The 26,583-nt window shown below is 37.3% G+C and overlaps 1 protein-coding gene across 4 annotated transcripts in view; it reads left to right on the forward strand.

Annotated features, from left to right (window-relative positions):
* ADCY1 (adenylate cyclase 1) overlaps positions 1-26,583 on the forward strand; it is a 496,503-nt gene that overhangs the window by 22,882 nt on the left and 447,038 nt on the right. For all 4 annotated transcript variants that reach the window (XM_072412078.1, XM_072412075.1, XM_072412077.1 and 1 more), the window contains exons 2-3: positions 13,590-13,739; positions 21,185-21,303. In XM_072412078.1, coding sequence (XP_072268179.1) covers positions 13,590-13,739; positions 21,185-21,303 — 269 coding nt within the window. The remainder of the gene's footprint in view (positions 1-13,589; positions 13,740-21,184; positions 21,304-26,583) is intronic.

The following is a 26,583-nucleotide window of genomic DNA, read 5'->3' on the forward strand; positions in this document are numbered from 1 at the left end:
AATAAAAAGAGGCATAATATACCTAAATTCCCAACATAAAAACCACCAACTCTATAGTGAGCAGGAATGTGTGTGATCAGGTGCTGAATGACAAGCTACAGGCTTGTGATTTTGCTGTAACAATGATCATAGCCAGACAACCCGAAACATTTCTATCTGACTGTGGTACCAGCAAAGTACAGCTTACATGAGATTGGCAAACTCTGTTCTAAAGTCAATAGCAGTATAGCATAATTACCCCACCTTCATGAAAGTTGTGGTGGACTTTCAATGGCAGACTAAACAGGTATTTGGGGGATTTTGCAGGGGGATTCAAAGAAAAAACTGTACATGATTAAATTCCCTTACCCCCCTCTCCTTCCCTAGCTTGCACACACCCATCTACTCCTTCCCTAATATCCCCCTAGGGCTCTGCACTTGTTTGTCTCCTTGTTCCCCCCCCCCCCCCCCCCCCCACTCAATGAAAATGCATATGTATTTATATGCATTTAATGGTAGACAAAGAAAAGTTCAGGAGGATCAAGGGACCCCCCCCCCCCTCTTTTTCTCCTTTTTTTTTTTCTTTAGTTTAGTGACACTAATACTTGAATGTTCTGTTTTAAATATTAACCTTCCTGTTCATTTTGATATATTATATTGTTTTGCTGGACATAACATTTCCCTTATGGACTATTACATCTCATGGACAATTCCTTTTTTTTTTTTTCCTTTGTTGCGATATCCTTTTTTTTAAGTACATGTTTGTTTTGTTTTATTGTTTATGCATTAACAATCACCGGATAATGTATAATGTTGTATTTGTTGTTATTTTATAAAAATGTATTAAAATATGACTGAAATAAAAAAAACCTGTAAAGGCCGGCCAGCATAATAATACACGTGGCTGCACATTTTTTATTATAGGAGGCCATAATTAGCTGGTTGCTTGCTTCAGTTGTGTAACCAAAGCTACTAAAACCAAAATATCATATTTATACATATCTAGACAATTATCAATCTTTAAAATGATTTGAGATATGGCAGCTGATATAATCCCATTATAAATGCACCTTGAATTTTTCCTTAGTTCCTATGCTAAACAAAATAGTTGTCAGCTCTGTCAACCTCTTAAAGCTTTCTGTGATGAGATGACAAAAATACTGCATTGTTTGTAAATTTAGATCAGTGTTGTTGCCCTCATGTAGGCCATACCTGCTTGCAATAGATGTTGCAGGATGCATGGCTTTAATCATTCTCACTGCTTTTACAATCCTGTAGTTTATTGGTCAGCAGCTGGCTATAGCCCTGCTCTTTAGATTGACAGCACTATCTGCTGCTGAAACCCTCCCATAGTGACCTGCAGTGCCTCACTTAATATAGTGCTGTAAAATATTATCACTCACCACCACAGTCTTTCACACCCACCAGTGATGGTGACCTTGAGGTACACAATAAAGTAATTTTCTCTAAAACTTTACACTCTCTAAAACCTTGTAAAAAGCAGGGTTGGTTAAGTACTTTAATTTGTTCACTTAGCAACATGAGTTATTCATTTAACTTAGTGAGTGAATGTAGTAAACATGTTTACAAAAAGAATACCCAATTTAAATGTGATAAAAACTTTTTTGATTGCACATGCTTGGATATTTGGAAGCTAGGTAAGTGATAATAGAGTGTCAATTCAATTTGCTAAATGCTTTTTATACTCCCCTTGAAAATCAACCCTAGTAATTTAGCTTTATTTGCAAGAATCTTACACACCTCCTAAAACAACAATTGCTTACATGATTTGGTTTTAGGGGGTTGTTAAAATATATTTATCTGCTCTGCAGCAAAAAGGACATCTCATACCACTAACTGGGATGTTAGGCATTGCCATCTGAAAAAGATTACACTGCTTTTTAGGGAGGGCATCAGAAGCATTGGTATGTATTTATATTAGTGCTTTCACTATCTGTGGCTTGTCCTGTGAGAGACTGTTCTGTAAATTGGACTACCCTTATAAGAAAAAGACGTGAGAGAGAACACTAAGTAGCTCTGCTTTAGGAGTGTGTTTAGTGTGGTATTGCCGTACGAGAGCCTCTAAAGATATACTAAAAAGCTCATAGTGCTAATAGATAAACAAAATTATATGAAATGAAGATTGGCAGGTTTGAAGAGATTTCAGTTGCAGAAGACGCAGTTGGTGAATCATAAGTGTCTAAGTTTCTATATTGCATTTATTATCTACAGATCAGAAAGGTCTAGAATAGAAGGACCTTCAATAATTAAATCTCTGGAGCAATTTGCACCACAGGAAAGACAGAGAAAGCTTAAAAAGCTTAATTGGTGTAAGAGGGTATGAGTTGCATTCACAATGAACTGGTCTGATGTTTTGTTGGGGTACAATGTATAGCCTAAAACATTGTTGACACCAAAATAGAAGAGGGTCTGCTTCACTAGGTTGTAAGAAGGTTGGTGGGTGGCTGATTTGGGCTTTTACCAGCCTAAAAGATTAGCTATGTTTTTTTCCTTTAAATTGTGTTTGAGTTGATATGTTTTCATAGGGACTTTTATCTAGTTTTCATCTTGCCTAAATTCTGTTTGGTTGCTTGTCTTTAAAATGGATTATGTCAGTGTTGCTTAACGTGGCCAGAGGATGGCAGGACACTGGAGGATGCAGGAGGATGCCGATGGGACCAGGTAAGTGTTTGTTTTTTACTTTTTTTAACTACCCCAAGGGTAGTTACCGCCTGATAGGTTAATATTGTTTTTGACAATATTTTTTGTAACTTGTAATAAAAGCAATTAAAGTGGAACTAAATATAAAATCTAATTTGCAATACTGGTGTTCAACACAATCATTTTTTTAAGTAAAAGTAACTTCCCCCCTCCCCCCCTCCATAAAAACTGCACACTGTGGTGTGTATGCCCAGCCATGTTTGGTATCTATCTATCTATCTATCTATCTAAATATGCCTAAAAATTGGGATTTCAGTGTAGCAGAGGCAGAATTGTCACCTCACTATAGGAAGTAACTTGCACACTTACAGGCAGAAATTCAAATCCCCTAATAGGTAAAGCAGCACCTATACAGTTAGGTCCATAAATATTTGGAAAGAGAAAACTTTTTAATTAATTTTGGTTATGTACATTACCACAATTAGTTTTAAATGAAACAACTCTCGCTTTATTTCAGTGGGTTGAACAAAAAGTTTGCATAAAAATGTGAGGAACTAAAGTCTTTAATTTTAAATGAAACAACAGAGTTGTTTCATTTAAAATGAATTGTGGTAATGTGCAGAACCAAAATTAAAAAAAGTTGTCTCTGTCCAAATATTAATGGACCTAACTGTATATGTATGTCATCCATGTATTTATCTGCTGGGAGTTCACAGAGGTGATGAATACACAGAGAGGCATTTATCCATCTTCATTTGCTCTCCATCCTAAGATTTTGTGCTTTGGGGCACAATGCATCAAGGTAGCTTAATCATTTTCTTTAACATTGTTTGCAGAGGTGTATTGTAATGCATTAAATGCAAGTATATTGTGGTGTACTGAGAATATGCCATTTCAGATGAATGTCATTGCAAAACACATAGTTCTGTGCATTATATTATTAATAAAGTTCACTCACAATGGACTTGACTTACTAAAGATATGTAGGCTGTCATAATGGTCTGTTGATTTCAGCCTTTCAATCATGTGCATGTGCATGTTTTTCTGACATTGCTTTTAACATTTCTTTGCACATGATTGGGTTGTATGATTTCTTTACACATGGTTGGGTTGCACATTAATGCACCTGTTTTACAAAATTAATATTCACCACACTCACTGAGGTGAATGCAGAACCATAATTCTAAATTACCTTCCTATACTCCTAAATCAACCCTGGTGGTACCACAATGTAAAGATCTGAATGAGCTCAAAAACAGGCCCACATAATTGTTTTTACCCTTTGAATGTTAGGCAGCAAGGTAAACTAAACCCAAATCATTATAGTCGCTCCTTAGTATAATGGCTTTCTCACTCATCAGAGTGGAATTTAATTTAACATCTGAGAAGACAGAATTCCAAAGTAAATAATTAATAGTCAATGATGTATGCATTTTCATTTTTTGTTGCCTCAATGTATGAAATCTGATAAAGACAATAAAAACAAACCAAGGAAAATTTTAAATGTAATTTATTCTATTATTAACTTACATTACAGTAATATTTGCTGTGTAATGTCAAAATATTAGCCAAAATGCATCGTTGTAAAAATACTACAAGACATAGCTCAGCAGAATAACATTAAACAAACATACCTATGTGTCAGGTGATGCGTTAATGTCTAAAATATTTAGAATTACAAATTAAAATTAAAAAAAGGCTGTGTTTGTTTGTATTGGTTGCAACATTTTATTGATGGAAAATTGTAGTGTATTAGGAAAAAATCAGCTACACAAAAGTTGGGTCTGCAATGTCATTATGATCTTCCCCAAATAGTGTCCCTCAGAATCTGGAAAAAAATTAACATCGGAGTAACATGACTTAAAAAGATGCTGTTGTCATTGGCTAATCGTTTTTAATCATTCTCAGAGTAATCCTGTATCTTGTACAGTTAAAAAAAATGTGTTTATATTAAAGAAAATTATTTATTTCTTTTTTTTTTTGCTACAAATCTGTCTTTGAATTTCCTCTCAGGGTATTTACAAAATATCTATATTTAGATTTCCTGCTTGATTAGGATGCTGAGAAAGCAGGGATTTTTGTCATGAATAGAGACAGTTTCCATGGTATTTCTCTTTCCAGCCTGGAATTGTGTTATACTATTCTGTGTTGTTAAAGGGCACAATCACCAAAACTGGGGCAATGCATCATTTTATATTTAGGTACTTTATTATTTGCCCTAAAATATTAATATTATTATTACACAGTATTTATATAGCGCCATCATATTAGGCAGTGCTGTACAAAGTCTATAGTTGTGTCACTAGCTGTCCCTCAAAGGAGCTCACAATCTAATGTCCCTACCTCAGTCATAAGTCATTTATACAGTCTAAGGTCAATTTTGGAGGGAAGCCAATTAACCTCACTGCATGTTTTTAGGATGTGGGAGGAAACCGGAGTACCCAGAGGAAACTCACGCAGACACGGGGAGAACCTGCAAACTCCATGCAGATATAGTTCTGGCCGAGATTCGAACCTGGGACCTAGTGCTGCAAAGGCCGGAGTGCTACCTCTCCCACCGTGTTAAAAAAATCTAATTTTTTGGAACCCAGCAAATGATAGCTGGTTAGCCCTTGTTCATCTTTCAATTTGGTATTTCTTTTAGGGGACTTAAACCATTCATAAGACACTGGTACTAATTTATTCAGATTGTCAGGCTTTATCAGAAAAGGGTTCTTAATTATAAACACTGGGACACTGGGAATAAAAGAAGCTGCCATTGCTAAAATCAACTTTTTAGAATGGTTATTCTCATCCCTATGTTGACCCATAACAGGTAAAGTCATAAGGAAATCTATCACTCTTCTGACACTCATTTCATGTCTGTGATTCAAAAAGTACTCAAATCAGGCCCAAACAAGCATCTCACGTTTTTAAAGAAAGCCAGCAGCAACCCAACTATTCTGATTACAGAGAAATACAGAGTTAAAAAAAATGATTGACATATCTGCTAAAGCCAGTATACTACATGGAGTTTTTATTAGCTCATAAGCAACCAGAACATGGGGAACTCAAATCACCTAGGGATCCATTTTTCATCAGGAAACACTTTTTAGGTTGCACACATAATTAAAATTAGCATTTAGGTTTTAGTCTACACGGACATTTTCCCCAGCATTTCAGAGACAGTACAACAGCGTGAGACCCGAGTACACGAAATGAGAAAAAGTGCATGACTGCTGCAAGACATAGCTCGGTCAACTCGCCCCAAACTAAATTCCCCTTAATCTTTCAACTCCCCCCCCCCCAACATTACCCAGAATTATAATTTCCTAGTTGCAGGTCCTCTGAGGGTCCACCACTTCTAAAACCTTGGGCCCTGCACCTTATCAACGAATTGCTCCCAGCCGCACATACACCCAGCTCGGGAACGCCATGACCCTTACTCGTGCAGACCCCCACCAACCAATTTACCACACCGGGGACTCCATACCTTAGATGGATCCCCCCCAACATAAATATCAACAAAAACAACACACTCCCCCCGAGGACCTCAACCGCCACAACAGCCCTAAACCTTTTTGCTGTCCCTCGTGAAAAAAGACTCTATTGCCTCTTCCTGACCTTTTTATCCCCTATTGACCCCTCCTCTCATCCCTTCCCCCTGCATCTCTCCCCCCCTCCCCTTTCCTCTCACTCCCGCACGTGCCACTTCTTAATAATTAACCCTCTGCTGCTTTATGATCCACATAAAGACTACTCACAGCATGCAAGTATTTCCATCAGAAAAATGGAAATGGTTTGTAGTCACTGTCAAGCCGAGAAGTTTAAATCAGAGTCACCTGGTATTTGCTGCAAAAAAAGTCAAACTCTGCCAACTGGAAACACCACCACAAGAACTTAGAAGAACTAGGAATAAGCCATCAGCAAATACAGAGTCAAAAGCATTTCTTAAAAACATCAGAAAATACAACTCATGTTTCCAAATTACATCATTCGGTGCCACATCAGTTGTTCAACAGCCTGGATTTCCATCCACATTCACAGTGCAAGGGCAAATTTACCATAAAGCGGGATCGTTACTTCCGCTGCCAGATCAACCACCAAAATTTCTACAATTTTTTGAAAAGGAACTAATAGAAACCGACCAGAGGTCCACCTACGTCTCAGGAAAAATTTCAGATTGTCTTAAAGTTACAAAGAATGTTTCATGAGCACAATGTTCCTATTACAACAGCATTGGAAAATATGCCATTATTTTAGGTTCATTTTTAGGTTCATTTATTTAGTTAGTTAAAGTTAGTTTATTTGTATTTTAATTTATTTGTATATTGTATTTATACTTTTAAAACCTGTAAAAAAAAAAATTTCTTTGATTTAACACTATAGCTGTATTTGATTCCTTTTCCTGTATAATATAAGATTGCCATAAATAAATACCCGAGCAACGCCAGGTAATCAGCTAGTTTAATAAATAAAATCCAAAACATTGGTGTAAATAAAGAATGATATTAATATGCTGTGTTAACATTTGTTGTTGGTAAAATTGTCTATTTTGACTCCTGTATCACAAGAACTAGAGCCAATTCAATTAAAACTGATGCCATTTCTGAATTCAGCAGACCTGATATACACTAAATATATTGAAAAATGCTTGGCAAGGGAAAAAATGTTTTTTTGTTGAGCTGTGTAATATGCATACAATCTCCCCCTCACCGCAAAAGCCAGTAACCTTGACTGGAGGTATAACAAGGGTAGCATCAGTAAGTGACAATTTTAAACATTTTATGGATGAATTTGTTTTTTATCCTACTTTATATTTTGTTAGTCAGCAGTCTATGTTTATATTGGTTTTTATACTTCATTGTAAATTTCTAAAAGACAAAAAAAAACATTTTACCATGTAACATCTCCTGAGCAGCAGTTCCTGGTGTGAAAAAATTGGAAACGCACCACAACCTCACTGCATACGAGAACCTAGCCTAAGTCCTCCGGCATAATAAAAACATTTTGGGCTTGTTCACACTTTGTGCATGTTTTCATGCTTTGAGCTATGCATTTTTTACCGAGGTTGGTCATATATTTTTTTATGTAAATGTTTGTTTATTGATTAAGGAATTTATTGACCGTAAATAGGTTGTTAATGATCCAATTTAAACAAAATAGTTTAATTTCTTTGCCCGATGTAGCCTACTTCCAGCACCAAAACTTGGTAGGTTTTGACAAGAAAGTTCAACAATGGGAATCTTGTGGTATGTAGCAAGACATTGAGAAGAAGAAATAAGGTGAATACCTATGAGAACCTACATAAGGAAAGTTGAAGGGAAAACAAAGACATCAAAAATGTGAATGGTCACATGAAGGGTTACTGTCAACTTGCCCATATGATGGCTGCACATAGTATACTTTCAAAGCCATGCTTCCTTGCCAGTCCTTCCATGGCCCCTGTGTCAACTGATCCATGAATGGCTGCTATGGCCTGAGCACTGTCCTAATATTAGGGTGACTTGCGCCTGCATACCGAGAAGATTGGTTTGAGTGTTAGGTGTTGGGGGAACCTTGCTGAGTAAGTAGACATACCTAGGTGTTTGGTGTGGCCTATGCGCAGAAACTGTCCCTTGCCCCAAGTGGTGAAAATGGGGTTCATAGTATGAAGAGCATCATGAAGAAAATCATCTGTGGGAGATTTTTGATTTTGTTTTTTTTACAGGTACAATTTGTATGTAGTGCATGGAAGCAGCATTTTAGTGCATGGTCTGGTTTAATGAATAATATTTTAGGTTTAGTTTTCTTTTAGCTCTTTTTTTTTTAATTCAGTCATCAATTTTTTACATTTCACATTTTTATTTTAGAGTATTACTTTTAAACACAGCTTCATTAGCTTAATTGTTCTGAATTGAAAGTACCCTGAATCAGCCAGTTTGAGTTATGTCATTTGACATGTTAGATTAAAATAGACCAAAAATATATAATAATTTCAGAGATTACCTCTTCTAAAGTGATTGATTCTGTTTGATCCCTTCAGCATGAAGCGAGAGCCTGTCGGAATGGTTATGCAGTGATTCCTTGAGCTCAACTGTCCATGCATTCCTTGAATGTCCTAAAATCTGTACACATTAAAGGAAAGGGCATACATCCAAGGTTTAGTTGTCTAGTCAGAAAACAAAGTCTTGGAGGAGCCTATGACAAAATATCTAAAAATATGTACAGACTTGTCATAAATACATAATTCATTGTGGAAAGGGAGAAACTCCCTGGTGCTGAATGGACTGAGGTTCTGGCACCTTATTTAACTGGGGACCTGCAAAAGGCATATTTTGATTTAACGGCAAAGCAGGCCGAAGATTATAATATCCTTAAGGTATAAATCATGGCCAGGCTAGGCTTCACCTTATCTGTACGGGCTTGCAGATTCCATGACTGGCGGTTTGAGGAAAAAGCCACCCCGCTCCCAAATGTTCGATTTGCTACACCTTGTGCACAAGTGGCTACAGCCCGAGACCCTGAGTCCAGCAGACATTGTCGACCGAATCGTCCTCGACCGCTATGTGAGCGGACTTCCTTTGGACATTCACCGATAGGTTGCTCAAGGAGACCCCAAAACCCTGAATCAGTTGGTGTCACTTGATGAGCAGTTTACAACTACAGACACCTGTCTGAGACCTGAAAGTAAACCACAGCAGTTCGTGGAATTCCCCAGTGTTCAATTGCAGAGATCCAACTCCAAAGCCCTTTCTGCATCTGACCAGGGGAACCAGGCCAGCAGACCAAGCCTGGGTAGCCCACCCAGGGGAAGCCCCACTCGGAGGCAGAGCTGAGGTGCATTGCTGGAAGTGTCAGCAACTGGGGCATATTGCAGCACTGTCCCCAGGGGGAGGAGCCAATGGAGTGTGGTGCCACCCGCTGCATCTCTATGTTCGCTCGGCCTGTCTGCAGGGCTACACCCCTTCAGGAGCCAGGTCCCCAGGAGCATCAACTCTAGGTAAACGGGGTTAGTGTTGTGGCCCTTTTGGACTCAGGTAGCCTGGTCACCCTTTTACGTGCTGCTGTACCTCATGACCTGGTCATCCAGGAAAGGTGAGTGGGGGTGGTTTGTATTCATGTGGATACTAAACATTATCGGCTTGCCAAAGTGACTGTAGAGATGGGCTGCAGGACAGTGACCCATGAAGTAGGTTTGGTACCAGACTTAATACATCCATTGATCGTGCGACGTGATTTTCCATTATTCTGGGAACTCTGGTCTCAACCCCACTGTATGGAAAGGCCTGTTGCATGTTCACCTTTTTTCAGCCCAGTTCCCTTAGGTGAGGATGCTCAAACAGATGCTGTCGGTGTGACCACGGATGTATCGGAACAATTTTCCCCTCGCAGTATTGGCTGGGGATGAGGGTGAGGCGTCTAACCCTGAGCAGAATGTCCCAGACTTGGAAGTGTCACGGGAGAACTTCGGGACTGTTCAGTTACGAGACCCCACCCTGAAACATTCATGGGAAAATGTAACTGTACTGAATGAGGTACCTCAGGAGTCTAATGCTGATCAAAGGTTTTCTCACTTTGCTGTAAACAACAGTTTACTGTATCGTGTTACTAAGGTGCGTGATGAAGTGGTTGAGCAACTGTTGGTACCCGTACCTCATAGAAGAAGGGTCCTTGATATGGCTCACACTCATTTACGTAGGGGTCATTTGGGGACTGACAAAACAAAGGAAAATATCCTGCAAAGGTTCTATTGGCCGGGTTGTTACCAAGAGGTTGAAAAGTTTTGTAGGTCATGCCCACCCTTCCAAAAAACTGCTCCTGTGAGTCACTTTCGGAGCCCCTTGGTTCACCTTTCAATAACTGAGATTCCATTTGACCGATTAGCTATGGATTTGATGAGGCCGGTAGTCAAGTCTGCCCGAGGCCACCAGTAAATTTTGGTAGTGCTAGACTATGCCACCAGGTATCCTGAAGCAATTCCGCTGCGGAATACCAAAAGAAATACTGACTGACCAGGGTACACTTTTCATGTCTAAAGTTATAAAAGATCTCTGTAAATTACTGAAAATTAGGCAGTTAAGAACCTCTGTATATCATCCCCAAACAGATGGCCTAGTGGGGAGGTTCAATAAAACCTTAAAAGGGATGTTGAGAAGGGTGGTAGAAAAAGATGGTAGGGACTGGGATTGTCTGTTGCCGTATCTCATGTTCTCCATCCGAGAGGTCCCTCAGTCCTCCACTGGCTTCTCCCCATTTGAGTTATTATATGGGAGACATCCAAGGGTTTGCTAGCTATTGCCAAGGAGACATGGGAGAGTGAGGTTACCCCTTACAGAAGTGTTATAGAGCACATGGCTCAAATGCAGGATCGCATCAGCCCATATTATGCCCATCGTGAGGGAACACATGCAAAAGGCCCAAGAGTCCCATAGCAGGGTATACAATAGAGCAGCCCGGGTGAGGCAGTTCAACCCTGGTGATCGGCTACTAGTGCTGGTTCACACAGTAGAAAGCAAATTTCTGGCCAAATGGCAAGGTCCTTTTGAAGTAGTAGAAAGGGTTGGAGAAGTAAATTATAAAATCCATCAGCTTGGGAAAAGAAAGCCCATCCAACTCTATCAGGTATATTTAACCAAACCTTGGAAGGATAGAGAGTCCCTGGTAGCGACCACAAAACCCCAAATAGACTCCCATGCAGATATTGAAAAGGTTGCAATAGGTGACACCCTGTCCAAACCCCAAAAACAAGGAGTTTCTACAATGGAACGGGGATATTTTTACGGGCCTGCTATGCATTACAGATGTCATTCAGCATGACATAGTCACTGACCCCCAAGGTAACGATAAACATTAAACCATACAGAATCCCTCGGAGGCTCGGAGACAAGCGGTCTCTGAAGAGGTAAAGCGTATGTTAGCTCTACAGGTTATTGAGGAATCCAAAAGCGGCTGGTCCAGCCCCATTGTATTGGTGCCTAAGCCAAATGGGACCTGGCGGTTCTGCAATGACTTCCGCCGACTAAATGAAGTCTATAAATGCGATTCCTATCCTATGGCCCGGGTAGATGAGTTCATTGAAAGGTTGGGGCCAGCTAGGTATATTACCACGCTGAACCTCACCAAAGGATACTGGCAGATTCCCCTGTCAGAGGTGGCAAAAGAAAAGACTGCCTTCTCCACTCCAGATGGGCACTTTCAATATACCAGGATGCCCTTTGGGTTACAAGGGGCACCCGCCTCTTTCCAGAGATCGATGGACAGGGTTTTGAGGCCCCATAAAAGGTACGCAGCAGCATACTTGGACGATAATGTGGTCTTTAGCACAGACTGGGAAACACATCTAGGTAAGGTACAGGCAGTACTTGATTCTCTCAGGAAAGCTGGTTTTACTGCTAACCCTGCGAAGTGCGCTATTGGGTTGGAGGAGGCTCGCTATCTGGGGTATATTGTAGGTAAGGGCACAATAAGACCACAGGTAAACAAAGTGGAGGCAATTCAAAATTGGCCACAGCCTCTGACAAAAAAACAAGTGAAGGAATTCTTGGGGATTGTTGGCTATTACCGCAGATTTGTCCCAAACTTTGCCTCCATTGAAGCACCATTAACAGACCTTACAAAAGGGAGAGTCAGTAATTGTCCAGTGGTCTCAGGAGGCAAAAAGACGTTTCAGGACCTTAAAAAAGCCTTATGCAGTCAGCCTGTGCTGATTGCACCAGACTTCTCAAAAGAGTTTATTGTCCAGACCGATGCCTCAGAGGTTGGTTTGGGGCAGTAATGTCACAAGAGGTAAATGGGGAAGAACACCCTATTATATATTTGAGCAGAAAACTCACTTCCTGTGAGAGAAACTACTCAATGGTGGAGAGGGAGTGTTTGGCTATAAAGTGGTACTACGGTACTATTTGGCAGGTAGGAAGTTCCGTTTGGATTTGGACCATGCCCCTTTAAAGTGGATGTGCCGAATTAAAGGGGAAAATGCAAGGGTGACAAGGTGGTTCCTGGCGCTACAGGACTTTAATTTTGTGGTAGAGCACAGGGCAAGGAAGCATCATATCAATGCTGATGCCTTATCAAGAGTTCACTGTCTGTCAGGGTCGAGTGCCCAATCCCCTGGCCTTGGGGGGGGGGGGGGGGAGGATATGTAGGCAACCAGCAGGAAAGGTACTAGAGGGCAGATATGTGCCATGCAGGTTGCTGATCTCAGTGCTATAATTCAAGGGCTTGCAGTGTGTCTGTTGCAGTAGTTCATCCCGAGATTTCCACACTACTGAGAAGAGTCCAGGTGCAGCTCCCAGAGGGAGTAAAAAGGAAATGGCTGTCAGGGAGAAGGGAGAGGAAAAGACTCTAAGGGAGAGGACTTGAGAACATTCCTCTCCACAGTATTTCTGAGAAAGAGAGAGAGAGAGAGAGAAGACTCTGCACAAGGTGACTCTAGTTTTTTTTTCAGCCTATTTGAAAATGGACCTTTTATTCAAGCAATTCTGCACTGGCATGAGAAAACAATAACTGTACTGCAGCCTCATCACCAGTCTGAATAGAGCTGTGCAAGTATGTTTCATTGTTTGGAGAGCTGATCATCATCGTTTTTTTTTTTATTTTTGTGCTGTGGACGTTGGACAGGGTACATAAAATAAACATTATATGAACGGTTGTTTGCGTAGCAAATTAGGACCATGATGTATGCATGAACCATACATGTGATAAAGTTTATTAAGTTTAATGAATTCTAAATATTTATGGGAACAAATGTTCCTGTATACATATGAGCTTCAAAACACACCCTACCTCTTTGGCTTATCTTTGCTTTTGTTTCCATTTTTTTAGTAAATCAATCTTACCAACAACAAAAGAGATGGATAAAAAAAATAATTGACTGTAAAGATTTCTGTAAGCTTGTAATGTGTATAGTTAGCACAATTTCCTGGTTGCAAAATAAAACAGCATACCTTATAATACCCATGACTAATACTTTTTTTTTTCTTTTACAGCTTGTGGCCAATGCTATTCTTTTTGTCAATGTGAATTTGTCTGGGGTCTTCGTGCGGATTTTGACAGAAAGAGCCCAGAGAAAAGCTTTCCTTCAGGCCAGAAACTGCATTGAGGACAGACTCAGGCTAGAGGACGAAAATGAAAAACAGGTCAATTTTGTCAGTTTGTGTTGTAAAAAACATTAATGTGGAAGTTTTCTTAGTTTGTTTCACTTAAACAGTAATTGTGTTAATTTGTACTTATTTGTGTGGTAAAATCTATATTTAACAAAAGTATGTGTACTTTACTTACAGCGTGTACTTAAAAAAGTATAATAGTAGAATTGTTTTGTATCTGTAAGTATGTTATCCTTTAAAGAACTTCAAAATTAGATCAAATAAAATAATTCTAGTAATTACTAGTTTAACCTCCTCAGCGGTAAGCCCGAGTGTAACTCGGCATAATAAAAATAAGCTGAAAGCGGTAACCCTGAGTCACACTCGGGGTAGTTAAAAAAGTAAAAAACAAAAACCTGGTCTCATCGGTGTCCTCCAGTGGTCTGCCATCCTCTGGCAGAGTTCCCAGTGACGTTGGAAGGTGCTATAATTTCAAATTATTTTGTGTTGCATTCCATACAAACTAACTGTATTGAATGCAATACCCTGGATTTATATGTCTACAAGCAGTACATTGTCTTTCATGAAAATTTATTTTACAGTATAATATAATAGTTTGAGTATAATAAAATTTGAAACACAAAATAATGTTTTTAAAACTTATTTAATTTATTATTTTGACATGATTTTGTGTTTCAAACTTTAATATACTCATACTATTATAATATACTGTAAAATAAATTTACATGAAAAACAATGTACTGCTTTTAGACATAAATCCGGACAGAAATTACCTGCCCAGAAGGTTAAGTAATTTTTCCACCAAATCTATATTTATTCATAATTATAAGCATAAACACTGTGCAGTTATTTTTCAGTTAGCAGGCATGTGGCACAGGAACCTGTATTTTTGTTCATTGTATCCCATTAATTGTTAAGAGCTTTTTTTTTTTTAATCACTCCTCAATCAAGAATTTCTATTCCACTGCACAATGTCCTGTGCTGAGTAAATGTAAATCTATGGTTCCACTGTTAACAGAAAGTAGTTTATTCTGAACTGGGCTGTTAGCTGTTAGACCCCGCTGTCGGTGACAGCTATGGTCTCCACTAACATTTGGCAACCAATCATATCCCTGATAATGTCACTCTGTCAGCTAACACATAAAAATTAGATGCAGGCTGGAAACGTAATTTACTTAAGGGCTTTGACTAACAGTATGTAAACCAAAGATGTGTTTTTATGCTTCTTTGTGCCAACCTTTTCGGGCCAACGGACCATTAAATTTACCGGCTCACGTGGCACTCACGTGGAGCAGAGTGCCACTTAAAGGGGAAGAAGTGACATCATGATGCCAGAACCCGCCCACTCTCATTACAGATCTGAGCCTGATCCATAGACACATAGATGCCTACTTGCATGCAGAGGCGCACCGGCCAGATCCGTGGACCACCAAAATTTTGGCAACTGCTGATATAAAGAAAAACTCTATTTTCTTTTTTTTTTATCAATTACATGTTCTGTTATATACAATGCACATCAGATTCCAAATAAAGTTTCAACTGTTATAAGAAAAAAACAACCACACCTCAAATTTACCTAAAATACAACCATTCAGTATGCTGGGACATCTTAATAATAGGAATTGACTGTTCCCTAGATAACTCCTTGCTCATAAATTTCGACTTTGCTGCAAAAGAAATAAAATGGGTTTTAATTTGCCTTTTTTGATATTTATTAAGTCAATTAGTAATAGCTTATATAGTAATTGTTGGACTTCCTGTATACTTAGAGGTAATGGTAACAACCAATGATTAAAAATAGCTTTTTTAATGGCTAAAAGACATAAAATGTCCCATCTAGATAAAGTGTTTTGCAAGATCTGCTGTCCTTCATTTAGGGCATGTAACAATCCCAATACTAGTGAAAAATGTCTCATAAGTTCTGAAGATCTTGACATATACTAGATTGCTTCCTCCCAAAAGGATATAATAAAAGGGAAGTTCCAAAAGTGATGAAAAATATTTGGTAGTGGGGTATTACATTTCGGACAATTTGTTATCAATTTCCGCCATATAGAATTAGATCTGATAATAAAAGTTTTATAGGCTCTGTTACATAACACAGCTCTACAAATAAAATGTTTTCACTTGCCAAAGATTTGTCAAGATATTTAGTGTTCTTCAGGTCTGCTGAATCCAGAAAATGACATCAGTCTAATTGAATTGGCTCTAGTTCTTGTGATACAGGAATTGGAATAGACAATTTTACCAACAGCAAATGTTAACACAGCATAACATTATCAATCGTTATTTACACCAATGTTTTGCATTTTATATATTAAATGTAGCATTATTTTTATGAAACTTTCATTTGCCTTCTTTTATTCATTTGGAGTGTAATCCAGGAGTTAGCAGTGGAAGTGAATATGAAGGAAGTGTTTCATGAAACCAGCAGTTCTGCCAAGAAGAGCTCAATGATTTAATACGTGACCTAAGTCTGTCAAAACAAGCATCCGAACTTTTAGCATCCAGGCTAAAAGAAAAGAACTGTCTGAGACCGGAAGTTAAAATAACACTTTAAAGGACAAGAGAGGTGACACTCCTACCACATTTCAGTGAACATGGAGACTTCATGTACTGTTGTAACATCCCTGGACTACTAGCCCATATGGAAGTACCAGAATGCCGAGCAGAAGACTGGAGGCTTTTCATAGACAGTTCCACTCGAAGTTTGCAATCTGTTTTACTGCATAATGGCAATTGCTATGCATCAATTCCAATTGATCATTCAATAAAACTTAGAGAAGAATAAAAAAATATCAAAATGGTCTTACAAAAGCTTTGCTATCATGAACACCAAGGGTCCATATGTGTTGTTTTAAAAATGGTGAATTTCCTACATGGACAGCAAAGTGGATACACAAAGTGCCCATGTTTCATATGTTTGTGGGATAGTATAGCAAAGCAGGATCACTGGAAAAAAGTGACATGGCTTCCAAGGGATAACATGAAAAAACGTGCAGCGAACATCATTAACGAACCAGTAGTTGACAAAGAAAAAAATATTCCCCCTCCACTACACATAAAGTTAGGATTAAGGAAGCAATTTGTTAGAGCTCTGAACAAGGATGGTGATTGCTTCAAATACATTTGTAGATTTTTCCCTGGATTAAGTACTGAAAAATTTAAAGCAGGAATCTTTGATGGACCCCAGATTCGGAAAATGATAAATGATTCAAATTTCACAAGCTACATCACTAATACTGAAGCTACTGCCTGGCACAGCTATGTCATGGTTGTCAAGAACTTTTTGGGTTACTATAAACCACAAAATTATGAAGAACTGATACAAAACTTGAATCTTAATTTTTGAAACTTGAAACTTAAATCTTAAACTTTAAAAATGTAGGTGCTACTATGAGCATGAAGGTACACTAACTCTATAGCCATTTGCGAAAATTTCCAGAAAACCTTGGTGATTTCAGTGAGGAACAAGAGGAGAATACTAGAGCCAATCTAGCAAAACCAATACCATATTTGGAATCTGTGCATCCAACATAACCTAAAATGACTTTAATCTGTTTGACAAGAAAATGTTGACCAGTGTAATTCTTCTATTGGTCTTATCTCTTCTCGATTGAATTCATTGCCATGTATCCTAATTGCCAAGTTGAAATGTTTCTCCAACAGCTTGGAAGTTAAGGGTGGATCCTTCAATGAGCATTTACTAAGTATACTATATATTTACGCCAAGGATTTGTTTTGTATTTTGCTTGTAATAATCTAAGAATAATATTCTAAGAACAAAACTTATCTCTTGGCACTTATTTAGCTTTAGTAAAACTTTTCACTTGTAGATTTTGCAAATAATTAGAAGTAGGAATCTCATCTGCTTTGCAACTCAGTAAAGGAAATAATATCACCTTGTTCATTTAATAAATCCTGTATCATCTTCACGCCCTTTTCTCTCCAAAAATAAAAATATTGCATCTCCCAACCTTGAGGAAAAGATGAAGAAAAGCATATTGACATTCTAAGTAAATATGGGCCCGGGGATCCCACTAATTTATTTATTTTTCTCCATGCAATTATTTTATCTCTCAATAAAAGATTAGATGTTGTAATAATTTTTATATGGTATGTCTATATATGACATATGCACAATGATTTCAGCTTTTTACGAGAAGTCTGATTATAGCATGTTTTTTTGAGTACTTTTAGTATTCAAGTAGTCTAGTTGAGTTGTAATAAAAATTTGGCCATTATCTTTTAGGCTCCTCTGTAAGCAACTTAGCTAGCATTCACACAACAATCAGGACTGAGATAATGATTTAGAATATCACAGGTTTAAAAATTTAGAAATAACATTGAGGAAACCTATTCCCCTATCAAGCTGTGATCAACTGCAGCATTGTACTAGATAGACAGCATGCTCCAAATCACTCCCTTTCAAATGAGTGGAAGCTGTTTGGGAAATAATTTGTTCATGTGTTTGCACATAGTTACATTTATGGTGTGGTTGCAGCATGTTGCTTCTAAACGTGCAGTTGGTTTTCCTCCTCTGAAGGAAGAGCTAGCTAACAAGCAGGTTTTTTTTTTTTTGCAATTTTCTGCTCCTAGGTGCAGAGCAGCAGTTTATTATGATCCTGGGAGTGGCTAACTGTGCAGTTTTCCTATCAAGTGTGAAAGAAACTTTGAAGCATTATTGCAACAGTTTATCTCCCTTTCCAAAAGTACTGGAGCAGATCCTCATTGTGGTTCCCACCTTTCATGTTAGTATAACACATGAAATTACAACCTGCTTCTGTATGATAAGTTTTTTTTCATATAGAGTATAAAAGTTATTTTCTGTGTCATAAGATATGCCGAGTATGATGGGAAGGCCTGCGAGTGTCACAACAAGTGCACGCATGCCTTATGATTGCAAAATGACACAAACAACTACAGAATGTATTGCTCATTGACCATGCATATTTCTCCTTCATAGAAGTCACTATATGTTCTGGCGTGTGGATCATATTACTTATCACTAGGAGCAAGCTAAACTGGTGTTGTGGAAGCCTGATTAATATTTGTAAACTCTAATAACTCAACATAACTCAGTAAAACAAAACACGGGTGATAAATACTTTCAGATTTTTTTTCTATTACAATTTTAGAATTGGTTGTCAGCTGTGGGAGTTTTTGTAAAACAAAAAAGTAATTGAAGTCATTCCTCTAGTCTTGTTCACATTTCCTACTTTAGATTGTTTTGAAAGAATGATTCAACATGAAAAATATAGTTAATAGAAAATGCGTCCACTTAGTGTACACCTGCACATTTTGTTATGCATTTGGGCTGCAGCCCAACCAGATGCCAGAAGTCTGCACACAAAGTTACAGTTTTATTAGTTTTAATATTTACAGTTAAAATCAAAATATTTCACAAAAAATTTAAGCATTTAAATCTTAATAAATCTTTAATTGGTTGAGTTTAATCTGACCTTTTTTTTTTTTTTAAATAATATAAAAATAAAAAAGTAAAATATTTTTACTTTTTTCTGCTATCTAGTCCTTAATCGGCTGTTCCTAATAGTAAATCCAGCCCTGCTGACATTACTGAGCCAGTGTATGAGATTACAGCAGAAGTAGTTTGCCTATTTTAATTTCTCTGTAATATAATTTAAATCAAACTTTGGATGAAGTACAGATGTGTTGGGAAATGGGGGGGGGGTTAATCATTGATCTGAAATTTATTCGTGTATATACATTTCAAATTGAGTTCACAACAGCACCACTAAAATAGGTAAAGAGAGCCTGCAAAACACAGGTAACTAGGCTAAAGCTCCACCCAGACAAAACGAAAAAACATAGATATGCAATATATACGGAAGCATGCACATTGCCTAGTGACCCTGATTTACTAAAGATTTTTAAGACTAGAGAACATTAGCCATCATCATGGTGAAGCTACTTGATCCTTCAGCGATGGATGGATTTTCCTAAAAATCATTTGCTATCAGGGAGAAAATGTTTTCAATACCATTTTAGGTTATTTCAGATAAAGGTAAGAATTACTAAAAGTTAAGTGAAATTGCAGCTGTGTTATTACAATCATGTGAATGCACCCACAGTGACAACCATGATTTTTTACAAAAAAATTAGCACTGGAGGTATGCGTACATTTTCTGTTCCACTGACATTACAACAGTTTTATTTTTGGTTGTTCTAGGGCACAGGTAGAGGTTGCAATATTTTACCACACAATAACAGACCATTTAAAAAAAGTTCTGGAAAACGTTTGTCACTCATGCCTGTGTCATAGCAGGCTAGTATTTGTCACTATCTGACCTGGTCTGGGATTACATTACAATAACTTTGACTTTACCTAAACAATTGACACCTCAAACCAGAACTTGCTGAAATCTATTGCGGGTTTGAATTATTTACTAGTGTTCTATATGTCTGAGGCATGTTGACCTTCATGGTAGAACTCATTGTATTCATGGTGATCAGACCCCAGTGTATGGGTATTATTTATCTGATGTTTTAACCTAATACGACTTTTAAAGGGAATGTTTAGGATTTTGATAATTTTATTTGTTTTTAGGTTTATACATTTTAAACTCTAGTTGTATATGTATACTCGCTTTATATATTCAATATTTTACAATTAAATATTTAACAAAGGATTCCCAGATCTTTTTGGGTTAGCTGACAAGGGATCAAAGCAAATTCTGCTTTAAAGCTCCATTTGCTTGGCTGAAACTTTATAAATAGTAGTTACTTTATATAAATGTTGTGTGTTTATGTATGTATGTAAATCACAACTTAAGCTATTGAGTTTAAGAAAAAGAAAAGGTTTGAAAATATGAGTAATAACCTGTAGCTCAGCCTGCTAACACAAAAGGTGAAAATAAGATATTAGTATGCAATATTTCATATTTACTTAAGTAAAAACTAAAATATTTTCAAAACTTTATTTTGTTTTAGTTGCGACAATATTAGATAAAATAATTGGCTAATTACTAAGGTAAATGTATGTATTGGCTAAGAAGATGAAATGTGGGAAGTTACTGCATGGTTGTTCATGTTCCAGTTAGACAAAGCTGGCTGGACTGGCACTAATTAAGAAGTTGTGTATTGTTTTATGCAATGTAGAACAGTGATTTTGTGATATAAAACAATTTATAAACATATTTATAAAAGGTGTCATTTAAAAATTGAAGAACTTCAATTGGTAATGAGAAGAGCAATTCAATCAATGTTAAAACTACTATTAGCAAAAAATCACAATTTGGGAATTTTTGAATAAGATGCAGTCTTTTGGATAAGTTCAATAATATGTCAGATTCTCTTGGGGAAAGTTGCTGTTCTATAGTAAAAGCGTTGAAAGCCAAATGGGTATGAACAGTGGTATTAATATTAATGATTTCACTAGTATTAAATCTTTATGTGAATCCTATACTTTGTATTGAAAAAAACATATCGGAAACATTACCATTTTTTCTTTTTTGTAGGAGCGTCTTTTAATGAGCCTTTTACCAAGAAATGTTGCCATGGAAATGAAAGAAGATTTTTTAAAGCCACCTGAGAGAATTTTCCATAAAATTTACATTCAAAGACATGACAATGTTAGGTAAGATTGACATTTTGTGTGTGTAAAATATTCTTCCAAATATAGTGACAATATAGATGACCAAAAACTTGTGTTCTTGGTTACATAGTAGTTCAGGTTGAAAAAAGACATAAGTCCATCAAGTTCAAATACTAGTGAAGTAAACATATCCCAGACATAAAACCCTATGAACATAGTTGCTCCAGAGAAAGGCAAAAAACCCTGGTACAATTTGCTTCAACAGAAAAAAAAATTCCTTCCTGATTCCATGAGGTAATTGGATGTTCCCTGAATCAACAATTTTTGTTATATTTACTTTAAAGCCTTAATACCCAGCTATTTTCCGTGCTTCTAGAAAAGCATCCAGCGTTTTCTTGAGGCAATCTATAGCAGTTGCTGAAACTACTTCCTGAGGGAGCCTTTTCCACATTTTTACAGACCGTACAGTAAAGAAACCCTTCCTTATCCGGGGCCTAAACTTCTTTTTCTCCAGACGCAAAGAGTGCCCTCTTGTTCTTTGTAATGATCTCAAAGTGAATAATTGGGAATAAAGTTCTCTATATGGACCATTTATATTTATACAGGGTGATCATATCCCCCCGCCTCTTCCCACGGGAGAATAGATTCAGTTCAGCTAAATTCTCCTCATAGCTGATTTCCTCCATTCCTTTTATTAGTTTAGTTGCCCTTTTCTGCACTTCCTCTAATTCCACAATGTCCTTTTTGTGAACTGGTGTCCAAAACCAGACTGCATATTCCAGATGTGGTCTGACCAATGCTTTGTACAAGGGCAGGATTATGTCTCCATCTTTGCAGTCTATTCCTCTTTTAATACAAGAAAGTACTTTGCTAGCTTTTGATATTGCAGTTTGGAATTGCATGCTGTTATAAAGTTTATGATCTACCAGAAGCCCCAGATCCTTTTCCATTCATGACTCCCCCAAATGCATTCCCCTTAGACAGTATGAAACGTGCATGTTGTTAGTCCCCAAGTGCATAACTTTACATTCATGAATAATAATATAATTTTTTCCACTTGGTTGCCTAATCTAACAGTACATCCAGGTCTGCTTGTAGATTATAGACATCCTGTATGGATTTACAATCATTACAGTTTGGTGTCATCTGCAAACACAGAAATGGTACTTTTAATCTCAAACTCTATATCATTTATAAAGATGTTACACAGTAAAGGTCCCAACACTGAACCCTGGGGTACACAACTAATAATAACAATAAGTAAACCAGCTTTTCAGGCTCCATAAACAATGCTTGGGCAAATCAAGAAATGTGCATGTATATGTAAGAACAGTGAAAAAACCAAGAGCAAGAGAAGGCTGCACACTTTTCTTTAAAGTTTTAACCTCATTGGCGTTTCACTGATGTCTGGATTTCTGTACCAAAAGTGGTATACTGTTTTTCATGATTTTTTTTTTTTTTTTTTTATTGTGGACCTGTAACTTTCAGAAATATGTGCAAACAAGGGCCTAGTAGATATCCTGAATATAATAAAGTTTGAAACACACATTCATGTAAAAAAAAACAGAAATCTGCTTAAACAAGAATGCATAAAAAAATAAAAAAATACTGAAAATACTTAAAATTCAATAATTCTGTATACTGTATACTTTGTGTTTATTTTGTATTGGATTGTATACAGGAGTTTGTATTGAATCTAATACAAAATATTTGAATTCCCTGCCACGTCGACCTGTAACTTACAGAAATATGTCCAAACAAGGGTCTAATAGATATCCTGAATATAATAAAGTTTGAAACACACAATCGTAAAAAAAAAATAATTAAATGTAATAAAAAAATTAAATAAAAAACACAAGTCAGCTTAAACAAGAATGCATAAAAAAATAAAAAAATACTGAAAGTGCAAAACTTCTGTATATTGTATACTTTGTGTTTATTTTTTAATATTTTGGATTGGATACAGGAGTTTGTATTGAATCCAATACAAAATATGAATTTAAATTTCCCGCCACATCAACGGGCGCACACATTTATTCAACATTTTCCCCCGAGACTGATGCACTTGGTACAGCGTAGTTTCAGCTTTTCTAGACCCTTCAAATAAAAGTGCTTTGGTTGGGCTGCAAACCAGCTCTCAGGAGCATCTTTGACGTTGGAAATGTTCTCAGAATGTTGCCCCTTCAGGTTTTTCTTCAAATTCAGGAACAGATAATAGTCCGATGGGGCCAGGTCAGGTGAGAAGGGGGGATGGTGGACCAATTGGAAACCCAGGGTGCTCAATTTGGCAGCCACAACATTGGATGTGTGCACTGGTGCATTCTTCTGCAAAAAGCTTTCACGGTCAACGTTCCAAATTTTTCTATTTCATCTGGAAGGGGGCAAAGCCAGCATTCTCAGCATCTCCTTGTACACACATATAAATGCATACATATATGCATGTATGTACTGTAACAGCTGGCCAAAAACACATGGTTGTATCCAGGACCATAGGTATATTTGTCCAGGATACAGACAATATGCTGTTTGAGAAGGCAGTTTTCTTTCTGGCAAAATGGTGGTGCTAAAATAACAGGCTGAATGACAATGGGCCTTTTGGCCAGGTGGAGGAGCTAAATAGGCATGGGGATGATTAAGAGTAAATTGTCCTAGCTGAAACCCATCCTGGCAATTAGGCTGTGGATATAAACTCCAAGCCTGCTCTTTTCTGGGCTCCAGTTCTTGGCCTGTGAGCTGGGAGGAGTCCTAGGTGAAACTGTGAGTAAAAACACAGACTTTTTGGGAAAAGCTGTATGGTTAGGGCATTGGAGTCCTGCGCAGTAGTAGGTTTTCCAGGACTATTAGTGAGGAAATTAACAGTCAGAGGCCAAGTGGCAAGGCTTTATTTTGCTGTTTTTTTATTTTGCATTTTTTTTCCTGTGAAAATAGTCTTGGTGAATAAACCCTTACTGCACTGATAACCTGCTGGGACCTGCTTCCTGTCTGAAATACCTCGCCCGTGAAGTTGCATAGACCCTACTACTTTGTGCTGTTTTTAGCCTTTCATCAATTCATAGAAAAGAAATGCTTAAAAACAATCAAAAGTTACTTGTTAAAAATTGTAGGGTCTGTTGGATCACCCAAGGTTAAAAGATCTTGGGAAATTGTAAAGGAAATCACACAAAAAAAAAAAAAAACTAAAACATTTTTAAAACAACTTTATTCAAAATAAACACATTTTCTAAAAGGTCACATTAAAATATAGAGACCACACAGACAACACTATATTTACATGACAAAATAATTAAAAAAAAAAAACCACAAACACATGTAAACCCACACTTCCATATAAAGCCAGAAATGGCCCAAGAAGTATTGCATTCAAAAATACCAAACCAATATGCAATTTGGACCTATCAAGGGTGGAAAACTGGATTAGAAAATATTTATGCAGAACAAACATTTAACTGTGATAATAAAGACAAATTTTGCAATGAAATAATATGGCTACAAACACAAAAAACTAATTGTAAAATGACATTACCACAATCAAAGTTTAAAACACAAATGCAGCTATTGTGCTAAATGGTAAGCAAAGTATGAAATGTAGCAACATAGATTAGGACAACACACCAAACAAGCGCCTCCTCCTTCTCAATTTTGCCTGTAATTGGGATTTGCTCAGTCCATGAAATTCGGCTGTTTGTTTTTTTTTCAGTTGAACATTCCATAATCATTTATCGATATGGTGCTTTAGATTTGTACACCAGTGAACAGACAGCTATCTAATAAAGTTATTAAAACAAATATATAAATAGATTAGATAGTTATAGATTTATGTATATATCTTTATTATATATATATATATATATATATATATATATATATATATATATAATCTTCACGGACGTTTTCCCCAGCGTTTACCTACATTCCTTGCAACGTTTTAAAAATTTAAATGCAGGGTAAACATTTGAAAATGCTCTCATTGAAATCAATGGAGGCTTTTAGAAGCATTTTAATGCTTTTTATAAAAGCTTCAATTGAAAACAATGGGGGCTTTTTTTAAGCAATTTGGAGCAGGACTTTGGAATCTGGAAGCCTCCTTTAATAAGTAGACTACCAGATCTTCACCACCCCACCCTGGGGATTGAGTACAGGGGTACAATAAACTTCTTACTCATTCCCTGAAAGGGTAAAAAATATGTGTAAAAAGAGGTGTGTTTAGTGTAACTTTTAAACTTTTTTTTTTTTTACAGGCTATCCCGCAATGAAAGGATGATTCGCTCCTGACAGTGTGCGATCCCTGGGCACTAGGTGGTAAATGAGGACAAGTCTTCCCATTCAACTCTAGTGCTCTGTGATTGGCTGAGCAAAGGGGATGATACTTTCAGGGATCCTTGAAGGGGGATAACCTTTAAAAAAAAAAAAAAAAGTTTAAAAGCTGTGTTTAGCAAAAATACACACATTTAATAAATTACTGTAACATTAAAGCCTCCTCTTATTTTTTTTTACACATTTTTTACTAGGGATGAGTGAGAAGGCCTTTGACAATCTTGCGAAATTTTACTCAACCTTCCGATGGGTCCGCAAAATTTCGTCAAACCGATTTTGCGAATTCTATTAAAGTCAATGGGCCGATTTTAAACATTTATAGCAAAGCCCCTATTATTATTATTATTATTATTAATAATAATAATAAACAGGATTTATATAGCGCCAACATATTACGCAGCGCTGTACATTAAATAGGGGTTGCAAATGACAGACTAATACAGACAGTGATACAGGAGGAGAGGACCCTGCCCCGAAGAGCTTACAATCCAGTAGATGTTAGAACCACCAAATGTGCTAGGTATGTGTAGGAGAACAGTTGCAACAAGAAAAATACAAAAGTTACAAAATACCTTGTGGTTTTTTAAAACACAGAACAATGCAGCTAACAATTAACTAAGAAGGCTCCTACTCTCTCCTTCTCACAATACACACCCCCCCCCTGCATCTATCCTACATACAGAACTCAAGATGGAGTGACTAACCCCTCCCTCCTTCTCTGTATATATATATGCCTATGCTCAGATCTCTCCTGATTGGCTGCTGGGCCTTGCTGTCCACCCTGGGAGCAAATGATTCGCTCCCAGATGCGATTCCCGATGAAATTTTTCTGCGTTAGCGCTCCCTGCTTTTTCCCTTGTTCGTTCAGTGAGAACACGTCCTCATGGGGAATCACAAGGCCGTTTTTGCTTACATGTTCGGTAAGCGAGAAAGGCTCGATTTGCAGCGAAATCGAAATTACAGATCTCGCTCACTCAGCCCTATTTTTTACCCTTTCACCCTTTCAGG

Source organism: Pyxicephalus adspersus, chromosome 5, assembly GCF_032062135.1.
Source record: "Pyxicephalus adspersus chromosome 5, UCB_Pads_2.0, whole genome shotgun sequence".
In the NCBI taxonomy this organism is placed as follows: Eukaryota; Metazoa; Chordata; class Amphibia; order Anura; family Pyxicephalidae; genus Pyxicephalus; species Pyxicephalus adspersus.